Source organism: Ahaetulla prasina, chromosome 1, assembly GCF_028640845.1.
Source record: "Ahaetulla prasina isolate Xishuangbanna chromosome 1, ASM2864084v1, whole genome shotgun sequence".
In the NCBI taxonomy this organism is placed as follows: domain Eukaryota; kingdom Metazoa; phylum Chordata; class Lepidosauria; order Squamata; family Colubridae; genus Ahaetulla; species Ahaetulla prasina.
In genome coordinates this window covers 296,956,235-296,970,573 of record NC_080539.1, presented here as the reverse complement: position 1 = coordinate 296,970,573, position 14,339 = coordinate 296,956,235, and the positions used below count along the sequence as shown (strand labels likewise).

The following is a 14,339-nucleotide window of genomic DNA, read 5'->3' as shown; positions in this document are numbered from 1 at the left end:
CAGTTTTGGCGATAGTTCTGGTCTTTTAAAGTCAATATCATGTCCTGTGACTTTAAAGTGTTGGACCAGGAAGAAGTTGGTTCCTCTTTTGAATGAGTTCTTGTGTTCTTCAATGCGTGCACTTATTCTTCTGTTGGTTTGTCCAATGTATGTGGTGGGGCAGGCGGTGCATGGGATTTCATATATTCCTTGATTTTCTAACTCAATTTTGTCTTTGGGGTTTCTTAGGATGGTGGATATTTTTTGGTTTGTGCAGAATGCTGTCTTGATGTTATGTTTGTGGAGGATCTTGCTGATTCTGTCTGTGGTGCCTTTTATATATGGGAGGAGGGCTGTGCCGTTTTCTTGTTCTCTGTCTTGGGTTTTAGTGGGGGGTTCTTTTTGGATTAGCTTGGTAATCTTATTTGTTTGGAATCCATTGGATGTTAGTACAATACATCCAATACAATACATCCCCACCGAAAGCATTATATGCGGAGTTGAAACCAGCCTGACCAAAATCAACCCCGATGACGCTAACAAAATCAGACTCGAGATCTCCAACATCCTCTGCACCAGCAAGCCACCCAAAAGCAACTTACCCAAAGAGGAACAGACAGCACTACTTAACCTGAAAAAAGATACCAGCATAATAATCCTACCAGCAGACAAGGGCAACGCCACGGTGGTTATGAACACATCTGACTACCAAACCAAATTAACCAACCTACTCCAAGACCCTGCATACAAGCCCCTAAACACAGACCCCACCACCTACCTAGAAAATCCCACTAGATCCAAAATAAAAGCCTCCCCCATCAGTGAAGAAATCCAACAAAGAATCATTCCCAGAGAGAAATCATCCAGATGCCCTAAGCTCTATGGCCTCCCCAAGATACACAAAGAAGGAACCCCACTCAGACCCATAGTCAGCTCCATAGGCTCACCTCTACAAAACCTAGCCAAATTCTCGCCAAACAACTACAGCCCTATGCAGAATCCATCACCTCACATGTAAAAAACTCATTCCAGTTCATAGAGATCATAAAGAAACAAAACTTACAGCCCAGCGACCTACTCGTGAGCTTTGATGTCATATCCCTCTTCACCCAAGTGCCAATCAAAGAAGCCTTGACAGCTATCCAAAACAAATATAACCCCCCCAAGCACATCCTAGATCTGACCAACCACTGCCTATCCAACACATACTTCATCTATAATGGACAAAAATACAAACAAGTAGAAGGAGCACCCATGGGATCACCCTCTCACCTGTCATTGCCAATCTCTACATGGAACACTTTGAAACCCAAGCACTAGAAAATCTGATCACAAACCCAAACTCTGGCTCAGATATGTACACGACACCTTCATAATCTGGCCACACGGGAAAGAAAAACTTGACAACTTCCTCACACACCTCAATAGCCTACACCCCAAAATACAGTTCAACATGGAAACAGAAGTTAATAACTAACTTCCTTCCTGGATGTCTTAGTCTACAGAAACCCAATGGCTCCCTAGGACACACCATCTACCAGAAGAAAACACACACAAACCGCTATCTGCATGCACTCTCACACCACCACCCAGCACAGATCAACTCAGAGCCAAGACACTCATCTCCAGAACAAAATGCTTAGCTGATGAACAACACCTAAAACCCGAACTAGACACTCTCACTAACGTACTAACATCCAATGGATTCCAGAGAAATAAGATTACCAAACTAATCCAAAAAGAACCCCCCACTAAAACCCAAGACAGAGAGCAAGAAAATGGCACAGCCCTCCTCCCATATATAAAAGGCACCACAGACAGAATCAGCAAGATCCTCCACAAACATAACATCAAGACAGCATTCTGCACAAACCAAAAAATATCCACCATCCTAAGAAACCCCAAAGACAAAATTGAGTTAGAAAATCAAGGAGTATATGAAATCCCATGCACCGCCTGCCCCACCACATACATTGGACAAACCAACAGAAGAATAAGTGCACGATTGAAGAACACAAGAACTCATTCAAAAAGAGGAACTAACTTCTTCCCTGGTCCAACACTTTAAAGTCACAGGACATGATATTGACTTTAAAAAGACCAGAACTATCGCCAAAACTGAACACTTTAACAACAGAATAATCAGAGAAGCCATTGAGATAGAAAACGCCCACACAGCATGAACAAACGAGATGACACCTCCGCCTACCAGCCATTTGAAAACCTGCCCTTATTGACAAACGAGTCCCTAACACGAGGAATGACACCAGACCCACACTCACGAGCTCCACACAGGATGTCACCACCACACATCCACCCAGAAAGCAGACCCAAACCCACACTGATCATGAAGCACTACTTAACCTGAAAAAGATACCAGCATAATAATCCTACCAGCAGACAAGGGCAACGCCACGGTGGTTATGAACACAACTGACTACCAAACCAAATTAACCAACCTACTCCAAGACCCTGCATACAAGCCCCTAAACACAGACCCCACCACCTACCTAGAAAACCACTAGATCCAAAATAAAAGCCTCCCCATCAGTGAAGAAATCCAACAAAGAATCATTCCCAGAGAGAAATCATCCAGATGCCCTAAGCTCTATGGCCTCCCAAGATACACAAAGAAGGAACCCCACTAAAACCCAAGACAGAGAACAAGAAAACGGCACAGCCCTCCTCCCATATATAAAAGGCACCACAGACAGAATCAGCAAGATCCTCCACAAACATAACATCAAGACAGCATTCTGCACAAACCAAAAATATCCACCATCCTAAGAAACCCCAAAGACAAAATTGAGTTAGAAAATCAAGGAGTATATGAAATCCCATGCACCGCCTGCCCCACCACATACATCGGACAAACCAACAGAAGAATAAGTGCACGATTGAAGAACACAAGAACTCATTCAAAAAGAGGAACTAACTTCTTCCCTGGTCCAACACTTTAAAGTCACAGGACATGATATTGACTTTAAAAAGACCAGAACTATCGCCAAAACTGAACACTTTAACAACAGAATAATCAGAGAAGCCATTGAGATAGAAAAACGCCCACACAGCATGAACAAACGAGATGACACCTCCCGCCTACCAGCCATTTGGAAACCTGCCCTTATTGACAAACGAGTCCCTAACACGAGGAATGACACCAGACCCACACTCACGAGGTCCACACAGGATGTCACCACCGCACATCCACCCAGAAAGCAGACCCAAACCCACACTGATCATGAAGCACGACCAAGGACCAGAAGCCAGACCACAGCTGCAACATTAGCCATTTCAAACCCTCCACCCTCACAGCAACACATGAAACAAACAGTGCATAACATCTCAGATAGGATCCTCACCAAAGCTGAAACCGATGTCCTTTCCAAAGGATTCAACTTTGCAGTCACTCCCAAAATACATCCCCACCGAAGCATTATATGGAGTTGAAACCAGCCTGACCAAAATCAACCCCGATGACGCTAACAAAATCAGACTCGAGATCTCCAACATCCTCTGCACCAGCAAGCCACCCAAAAGCAACTTACCCAAAGAGGAACAGACAGCACTACTTAACCTGAAAAAAGATACCAGCATAATAATCCTACCAGCAGACAAGGGCAACGCCACGGTGGTTATGAACACATCTGACTACCAAACCAAATTAACCAACCTACTCCAAGACCCTGCATACAAGCCCCTAAACACAGACCCCACCACCTACCTAGAAAACCACTAGATCCAAAATAAAAGCCTCCCCCATCAGTGAAGAAATCCAACAAAGAATCATTCCCAGAGAGAAATCATCCAGATGCCCTAAGCTCTATGGCCTCCCCAAGATACACAAAGAAGGAACCCCACTCAGACCCATAGTCAGCTCCATAGGCTCACCTCTACAATACCTAACTCCTACAACACTGTCTTCTGCCTAAAGGTATTTGTTCATGTAGTAGGCTATATTGCTATTATCCTTGTCATCTTCTCATTCTTCTCGTCTTCTCATCTTTCTCACCTCTCATCTTTCTTACCATCTTCTCCTATTGGTATATTATGATGTATCAACTGCTGTTTGTATCTTATGATTTATGATCTATGACTTATGAGACTTTGTTGTTGGTATGTACACTGAGAACTTATGCACTGGAGATAACTTCCTTTTGTGTCCAATCACACTTGGCTAATAAGGAATTTTATTTTATTCTATATGCAGACTTGACTACAAAGTACTGATGTAGTAAGGCTTGCCATTGGGAAAAAAATGCTACTAATATAGTTGTCCTTTGCGCAGAGTATGCACTTACCTGAATCTCAATGAATAGACTGTTTGCTTATCAAAAAAGTTAAATTTACAGATCCTTCCAGTTATTTATTGTTCTGAGAAATTACTAGGGATCAATACCATAGTAATACTGAAACACCCAGAAAGATAACAAATCAGGATTAGATTAGCTCCAAGAAAGATGCAACTGTTCTGAGAGAATAAGTTCACTTCAATATTGTAAATAACATTATTGCAATGCTCAAAACAGGCAAATATTGGATTCTAGCAATGCAATGTGGTGAACACAACTGAATGAAAATAGTTTGAAGCTTATGTGCTTAATATCCCTTTTTGGTAGTTATAAATTTACAAGATTTCCATTTCAGCTGCTGCTCCTGAGGAGTATCAGGGAATGTATCTAAAACCTTTAATCAAAGCAAGAGAGTAATATGCTACAAAAAATATATGCTACATTGATATATATTAATCTGTTCTGAAATACATGATAAAAAAGTTAAAGACTGTATGGTAAAATGGAGTGCAATTTTAGTTGTAATATAAATATGGATATATGGGAGAAACTGTGGGAAACTAAATTTACATTGTATCATAATTTTAAAAAGATTTTTTTTTTTTATTCAAAAAGTTTTACAAAAATTTTTTCCCCCTTTCCCCCCCTCCTCCCCCCTCCCTTCACAACCCCCCCCCCGACTTCCCGGAACGAGCACAAGGTATAGTTAAAAATAAAACAAACATATGCTAAAAAATTTTCGTCCCAACTTAATTATACCCCTACAATCATCAATTCCTAACTTCCCCCGAAAACAATCAAAAATAATACATCATAATCATTCAAAAACAGTCTGATAACTCTTAGTCTGATATCTACGTTGAATATAGTCAATCCATTTTTTCCATTCCTTTAAGTATCTTTCTTGCATATTGTCTTTCAAAAAGGCTGATATCTTCGCCATCTCAGCCAAATTGGCAACTTTCAATATCCATTCTTCTATTGTAGGTCCAATTTGATTTGCATTCCCCCCATTCTATTTTCTATTTGCTGATTTGACTGAACAATTTCTTGCACCTCCTCCTCCACCACCTCCAGTCTTTTTGCCAAACCTTGAAAAGCCATCAAGATATCTTCTCTTATTTTTTTATTATTCTCTTTTATTTCTTCTCTTATTTTCTCATTATTATCCATAATCTCCTTAAACCTTTCTTCAGACACTTTCCCTTGCTCTTTAATCAGGTCTTCTAAAACTGGTTCAGAACCCCTTCTTCCCCCAGTCTTAGGTGGTTTAGTAGCCATTTCAGTTTTTAAAATTCACAAAATATAAGTCTAGAAACTTCTCTTTTCCCCTTTAAGTATAGGAGAGCTCAGTTCACTTCATTAAAATCCACACATAACATTTCTTATCTTCTTAGTTGCACAGACTGTTTGAAATTCCATTCGTCACTTTCACTCCCGTTCAGGCGCCATCTTTAAGAGTCAATTAAAACAAAGGAAAAAAAGTTTCTCTTTTTTAAAAGGTAGAAGTCAGGAGATCAAAAATACTTGCAATCCAGTAATTGTCCGCTGGCACTCATTCCGTCTGCTTAAAGAAATCCATGAAGATAAGACAATTAGCAGAGATGGACACTTTCTTCTTTTCCTGCTTTTGCAGGCACGCACTGAAGTCGGAGCATGGCAGGAATATTTATGGGACCCGTCGACCCTTCGGGGCTCTGCTTAATTAAAACAAAGCCTCTGGGGAGGTCTACCAACACTTCCCTGCTGCTCTTATCTTTTCCCTTTCATCCAGGGAAAAAGATTAAAGCCGGCTTTTCCTGGCTTTACGATGTTCAGTGCGGAGCCCCTTTAATTAGGAGCTCAGCGAAGAGGTGGAGCCACCGGAAGCCAATTTTAAAAAGATTTTTTATAAAATGTTCCATCACTGGTATATGACACCATTTGAATTGTCAAAAATGTATAAAGGAATATCAAACCAGTGTTGGAAGTGTGAAAAGGAAGGGAGAAATTTTTACTTCCATGGTGTACTTGTGAAAAAGCAATATATATATATACAGAATAATCAGAGAAGCCATTGAGATAGAAAAACGCCCACACAGCATGAACAAACGAGATGACACCTCCCGCCTACCAGCCATTTGGAAACCTGCCCTTATTGACAAACGAGTCCCTAACACGAGGAATGACACCAAACCCACACTCACGAGGTCCACACAGGATGTCACCACCGCACATCCACCCAGAAAGCAGACCCAAACCCACACTGATCATGAAGCACGACCAAGGACCAGAAGCCAGACCGCAGCTGCAACATTAGCCATTTCAAACCCCTCCAATCCATACATGCAGCAGACTGACACCCACTATGAAGATGTAGCACGACCACAAAGCCAAACAACAGCTATGCAGCTCACCAGCTCAAATCCCCCTGCAACACAGACTAAACTGAGCACAACCAAGCCCCCACCAACACAGGACACACCCCCAGCCAATCAGAGCACAAAACCCCATCCAATCAGAGCACAGCCAAGCTCCCACCCAATCAGTTCAAACCCCACTAGCAGTTAAAAGGAAGAAACAGCTGCGATCACACATTGCTCCCAGAAGCACGGTTGAAGCCTGAAGATGACGAATGAGACTTCGCTGAAACGCCGCCAAGACACTTCCAATTTTACACGGAGAAAACCCGAACAACCAAAGACCTATATACAAACACCCGTGAAAACCTCAGAAAACAAATATATATATATATATATATATATATATATATATATATATATATATATATATATATATACTGTATATGGGTGCAAATTCACACAATTATGTAAAATGTATTGTGGATTAATATTACAATTAAACTGGAATTATCTTTACTGGGCTTTAAGGATGATGAACTAGAAAAATGTGGGGAATCTACATCATATACAGTAACTGTAGAAAGATTATTATATGCACAAAGATGGAAGAAAAATTAAATACTATAGTAGAAGATTATAAAATGAATAGAGCTTGTGGAAATGGCAGCATTCACCAGATTGGTAAGGGAAAAATAATGAAGAGTTTTTTAAAAAACTGGAAACCTAAAATGGATTTTTTGTTGACAGAAGAAAAGACTGAATTAATTATTTATGGATTTGGAGATTAAAAGGGGCCAGAGAGAAAGGTGGCAATTACTTAATAGAAGGAAGGGAAGAAAATCCTAATTCTTTTTATTCTTTCTTTTATTCTTTCTTTTCTTTTTCTTCTTTTTCTGTTTTGTTTTCCCCCTTAATCTTCTTTTGATTTTGTATATTTTTACCATACTAAAAAATTGTAATGTATCTAAGATGATATATCAAACTGGGCAAAAGTAAACAGGAGCATGATAAAAGGGTAAAGTATTGAATAGATAGAAAGAAACAAATCTGGAGTTAAATGGAGCAAAATGTGGGTTTGGATTGGCAGAAAAAGCTATCTTGGTAATATTCTTCATATGAATGCTATAAATCTGATAATATTAAAACCGAAGCTATCATTGGAATATGTATTTCACAAAATAAAGTAGAATTGCCAAAATTGTTAGGGATTGTTGCTTGTTTGGCTAAATTTATAGCTATATTTTATATTTTTCTGACAAGTTCAACAATGTTGTTGAATTTCAGTGGTTAGATATCTTTGAGAGGGCATTTGTAGAGCTTAAGGCTTTGTTAAATAGGGTGCCCCTGTTGAGATGTTAGGTTGGCAAAATGTTTACTGCTTTTATTCATGCAAAAACTAGAAACTTGGGAGCAATATTGCTTCAAGATTGTTTACTAGGATCATATGGTTCTAAAGCTATGACAACTGAAGACAAGAATTATTCTTACGCTGAAAAAGAAACGTTAGCTATTCTGTCTGATTGCACAAGGTTTCGTCAGTTTATTTATCAAAAGATAGTGAAGGCAGAAGAAGACAGATTGTAACCTTTGAAACATCTATATATCTATCAAATGTTAGGATTGGAAGATGACTGTTAATCTTACAAAAATACCAAATTGCAGACTATAGACCAGGAAAGGAATTAATAATCATTGACATTTAATTGTGGGGAAGGGTCTGATCCTGGAGAAACTGAACTAGCAGTGAATTTTATTATGCTCAATTTGTTTATAATTCTAAACCGAGAGGCATTAAGGTAGATGCCAGCCTTCATTACAGAGTTCAGCCATCAATCTTTGTGCTCTAGACACTTCAGCCCTTATCCTGGAATAGGCTTATTATTTGTCTTAAACGCAACTCAGCTAAATCAAACTTTTTATTGCAAATTGGGATGAAGCTGTATATATCCTTTTCAGTGCAAAGTCAAAGTTTCCATACTGTATATAATCATACCCCGATTTTTGAATTTCAGATAATTATACTGGCATGAAATTAGCTGTTCCCATTGCCAGTCCCTATCTTGTCCTTACAGTCTTGGTTTTGTTGAAAAGTGATGTCCTGATTCCGTATTTGATTGCCTGTCGGCAATTCCCTGCTCATCATCCTTTCTGTGTGAATAAAAAAGTATATGTGTGAAGGCAAATATATATGTCTCAGGATAATGTTGCAGGATCCAATCTGAATTGGTCAATAGGACTAGAGGTTTGCAATTCCAAGGTTTTGGACTCGTGTGGAGCCCATCTTCAAGGAACTTCTCAATCTCAATTCTCAATGTATGCATCCTGGAGACTGAGAAGTTCCCTGGCGATGGGCTCCAGTATGAGCCCAAAAGCTTGGAAGGACAAACCTCTGGTCCCAATGACCATCTCAGATTGGATTCTTTCTGTGCCTTTATCTATCCCCTCTTCTGTCATAATCAAGTGGAATCATTTTTTAAAAACCAGAATCTGTCATAAAAATATCATAAGAATCACTTTTATTTATGATTTATCTTTCTTTGCCTTACGTAGGCAAAATGTTTATTTTTGTATTGAATTTGAATGTTCTTTAATATCCAAAATCCATTGCATGAAAATATTTTAAATGCAGACTTAAATGCAGGAGGATGAAAGGAATTTCTTGGGATTTCTTGTCATTCTTAAACAATTCCAGATGACACCTTTGTTGTGGAATTTTCCTTCTAGGCATAGAATTTTAGCCTGCCTCTTTTCCCCCACCTACATTTCTACTTTTTTTATATATATATCACAAAAATGTCTACTCCGATTAAAAAAAAAGCACAATGGCTTTTGATTAATAGAGCCAGGTGGTCTCCATTTGGCAGCATCTGAGTTATAGGATGTATTCAAATTACATGAATCTTAATTTTAAATCAATTTTGTCCACAGCATTTCAGAAGAGGTTGGATCCAGCATATCAAGTTGACAAAGGACAGAAAATCAAATTAGTAGTGGAACTTGCTAACCCAGATGAGGAAGTTAAATGGCTCAAGAATGGACAAGAGATCCAAGTGAGTGGCAGGTAATCAAGAGAACAAAATGAAAGCATTTGCATTAGTATTATACAGCAATATGAAATGTTTTATGGACACAATGTGGAATATAGGAAACCTAGTCATCACCAAAACTGGGAAAGAAGGAAATTTCATCAGAATGGGGAGGGAGAAAAATAGCAACCAGAGGCATCTATGGGTGCGTGGGGGTCAAAAAAAAGTCAAGTTTGTGATTGCAACTATACAATAACCCCATTTTTGTGTGCAACTCACATAAATAAGGACTGGGCTTTAATTGCACAGTGATGACCATGAACTTGAATCTTTTGATACCTCTACCCACTCACGCCAGAAGCCTCCAATATCAAAAAAAGCTATAAGCAGCTGAGAAAATGAGGTGGGATTAATGCTTACTATATTGTAAGACTGCTAATTCATATAGTTTTTCATGCCTGGTTTTTCTCTTTCCTCTACTCATCTCTGCCTTGAATGAACCCCATCCATCGTTTGTTCTTAGCAAGTAAGTCCTCATATTGCACTTCTTGTTTTTTCTACTTTCCTTCATCTACAATACAGCAAAGGATATATTTTTGCTGATTTCCTCCCCCACCCCAGAGTTTTCAGATAGAAGGGCTGAAATTACAAATGAGGCGATCTAGTTTTGAGGCCTTCTAATACAAGTTTGACTAGACCGAAGTGAATATCTTTGAACTAATGATAACATACTGCATGATCACTTGGCCATAAATAAGCTATCTAACATAAAACCATGGTAATTACCTCTGCCTTATTAAGCAATTTATGAAGGTGTTAGTGGGGGTTTTTGGGGGGTTAACCAAATGTTTAATTGTTTTCATGCATATTCCAAGCAAGGAACAGACAAGTCCCTTAGTAGTCCTTTGCACATTATTTTGTTATCTAGATCAGGATGAGGATATACTATATATAATTCATATCCATTATGAAATTCTTTTTGGATGAGCAGCATTATGCAAAGCACAGGAATGGGGAAAGAAATAATGTAATAAGCCAATCATTATCAGCATGAGGGCACAGGACCATCCGGGTATTGTTAGATTATATTTATTAAAGAGAGAAACCCAAAGAAAGAGAAGCAGCTACCTGCAACGAGCAAGGATCTATAAGAAAATCTGCTGAGTTATTTCACACTGAGCCCCATGAAAGAAAGCATATATTACAGCAAGGGGATTAAGGCACAAAATAAGAGAAAGAGAAGGAAATACAGCTAAATGTAGTTTACCCCAAATCCCTCATCTTTACCAATCCATACATTTGCCCTTGAAAACACTCTTCGTTATCATAGTGCCCGTGCCCCATGTCATATATTTACCTTCTCTCGCCTCTTTTGAGGATCCCATCAATTTCATCTATCTTTCTCTCAATCCATTCACTTCATGCATTTGCTTTATGCCTTTTCTTGATTCAGTCTCTCAATCCACTGCAATTTATTTCTTTACTATTGATCATTCTTGCATTAAATCTTTAATGCATTTGACACTATTGATTCTTCAACCTAGCACTTCTTGTTTTGCCGCATATATCTTAAGTATATTTCCCTTGCAGTCAGTTTACTTCTGTGATGTTCCTCAGAATGCAGGCAATTATTGCCATATAAACAAGCTTCCCCTTCTTCTTTCTTTGCCATCAAATATATGTTACCTACCACCTTTCTATAGTCTTCACAATATTGTCTTAAAATTTCTCCATCCGTCTTCCCTTCTTTGATAGACATTTTACCAGGGAAACTAAATCCATCTCTTTGCTTCATTTTTTCATCATTAAGTATTTGTTCACACAGTTTCTGCAGTCAAACATAACTTTATTTCTCATTATACATTAATTTTCACCTCCAGGTTCCTCACCATATTATGCAATCTAACTATTCCTTGCAAATAATTTGGAGCACCTCCATTCTGTATGCATACCATTCATATGGATATGAAGCTATGCATAACTATGCATAGCTTCATATCCATAGTAACACACCTCTAATTTCATCATAAGCATTTCTTGCATTTCTTACATTTTTATTCATGAATACATTTTAAAAAATCTAGTGGTTTATCACAATTCCTCATCTTGGCTTAGAGCTAAGCCATCTGCCAAGGAGTACTTTTATTGTCATGTACACTTTAGTTTTATTTGCATATATATCCCATTCTTACTGCATTCAGCAATCAACCATCAAGTCCATGTTCGCACAAAATATTCCATCATTCAAGCTATTGTTTTATGCATGCTTTCTTTAAATAAATAAATGGTTTATTTTCCACATTCATACAGATCTTGTTTGTTTTTGACTATGTGCGAAGTTGCAACACCGCCTTTCACTTTGTGTTAGGAAACAACAATTTTCTTCCAATTATCAGGAACAGATAAATCTTTACACACGCTAAACAAATCACGCTATTACTCTATATGTAAGCCATATCCATATTTTAATTTCCATATTTCCCAAATTTTACCATCCATGTTTGTGGCTTTACAATTTTATTAAAAATTATATGCTTGTGGCTTTATAAATTTTATTTTTAAAATTATAATTTTTCAAGGTTCTCACAGCAAGTATTACTTTCTTTTCATCATTTTTTTCTTGAACATTAACATTTATTGCGTTTACTTGAGTTCTATTTATTTGTTTGTGTGTTTGTTTGTTTATTATTTCTATGTTTATAAAACGTATAGGCTGCCCAGCTTACTCAAGGTAACTTTGATCTAATCACTACCATTCCTATACAAATCTCTAAAACACTCCTACTAAGCATTCCTTCACTTCAATTTCATCCCAAATTATTTCAACACTTTTATCATTATTAATTAACCACTCCACTCTGGTGGAGGCTTCTTATTTAATGGTTTTTCACCTACTTCCATCAGTGTCACTGCATTCTCTTTCCCTTTTAAAAATGTAACTGTTCCTCGTTCTTTACTACAAACTTTGCAATTGTCTTTTATCTTTTTTCTCTACACACTGTATAGAATATGTGTATGTGAACATAGCTGATCAAAAATACCCAGGATTCTAGGTGATACCTATTCTGTGTTAGGGTGTTTTTTTAAAAAATTCCATTTTATTTAAATTTATTTTTCATTATGGAATTTTAAAAGATAAAAACTAATAAAAACTGTGGAAAAAAGTAAGAATAAAAAGAAATAGCATGTACCTTCCAATTTTCTTTAGAGCAATAAGTCCTAATACAAAATTATCTCTTACTCTATGATTGTAAAAAGCCCTCCTATTTTTTCTAACCATCAAACTGTAAATCATAAGTTTATTTATTTTTTGTTGTTGTTCTATTGCACACAAAGATTTTAGAAGAGGTTGCAAGTCAGCAATAAATATAAATATTGTCTTTTCTATAATCAAGGAAGTCAGTTTAGCCATCTCTGCAAGTTCCATCATCTTCATTTGCATTTCTCTAGATATATTTTTGAATCTCTGGGAAATAAAAGGATCTTGACCATAAACCACTGCTCATTGGCTGATGACGCAGCATATCAGTGCGTGATTGGGGAAGAGAAGACTTTCACAGAACTGTTTGTAAGAGGTGAATGATTTATTATTGTTATTGGGTTGGGCTATGCTATGAGGTATACAGACTGAGACCTAGATTATAAATCAAACATTTCGAGCAACAGCCTGAAATCCTACATTTTGCGCTGCTGCAATTTTGCCAACCCAATGTTATTTTTGGCAACAATTTAATGTGTGTGTGTGTGTGTGTGTGTGTAAGGTTTCTTCTCTTTTTTCTCCATTATTTCCTGAACTGGAGAAAATTTATGCATGTCTATATTTACCATATTTTTACCTACTAGAAGGCATTATGAATATTTCGGCTTCTCTAATAAATATTAATTACCCCATGAGATTGTCAAATCTTTGAATTCTCTGCAGAAACTATCTAATAGGTTATTGTGAACCTGAAAGTCTTCTGCATGCTGATTTGATGCTTAGCCAGATTGAATGAAGTAGCATTTACTTCCAACTAGATCTAAGATTGGGTTGCAGAATGTTACTCTCTGTACCTTGACAAAACGATATAAAATGCAAAGGTAACATGAGATTTTTTTAAAAAAATAGCACAAGTCAGTTTTACAATCACTGTATATTAAAATGAAAATCAACACAACTAAAATCAGTTGTGCAGATTCAATATTGCATTCCTTTATTACTTGGGTTAGAGAATATTAGAATTGAATTAGAATTAAAATATGAGATCATTTTAGATATCTTCTTTTAGAATATGTTAAAAAGATAATGATTTACATTCAAGGTTAAAGCTTCCATTTAAAGGAGGATAAAGAACCATGGTAATTCTATAAACATACAGTTGGTGTGTAGATGTGTTAGTGTTGACTATTATGGGCAGATGATTTTGGTTTACAGTTACAAATTAAACAACAATATGATTCAAACCATCAATTCTAAATCCTTCTCACATTTCTTCAGTTATGTCCTTTCATCTTCTCTGCCAAAGAAGCAGCTTTCAGTTCTTTCTGAAATAAACATGATAATTATAGGGCTGGAGCAAAGGAAGAGAAATAATGAAGAGTCAAAAAAGGTGGCATATACCTTTTACAAGAGTGATCACATTTAGTTTGAAAACATAGAAGTGGGAATAAGATAGCATAAAATGAGTTTTTACTTGTTTCACAGGAATGTGGCCCAGCTC

The 14,339-nt window shown here is 37.4% G+C and overlaps 1 protein-coding gene across 1 annotated transcript in view; it reads left to right on the top strand.

Moving 5' to 3' along the window:
* The window catches only part of MYBPC3 (myosin binding protein C3), a 104,442-nt gene that overhangs the window by 45,027 nt on the left and 45,076 nt on the right, over positions 1-14,339 (top strand). Inside the window, exons 12-13 of the mRNA XM_058161819.1 lie at positions 9,542-9,674; positions 13,090-13,214. Coding sequence (XP_058017802.1) covers positions 9,542-9,674; positions 13,090-13,214 — 258 coding nt within the window. The remainder of the gene's footprint in view (positions 1-9,541; positions 9,675-13,089; positions 13,215-14,339) is intronic.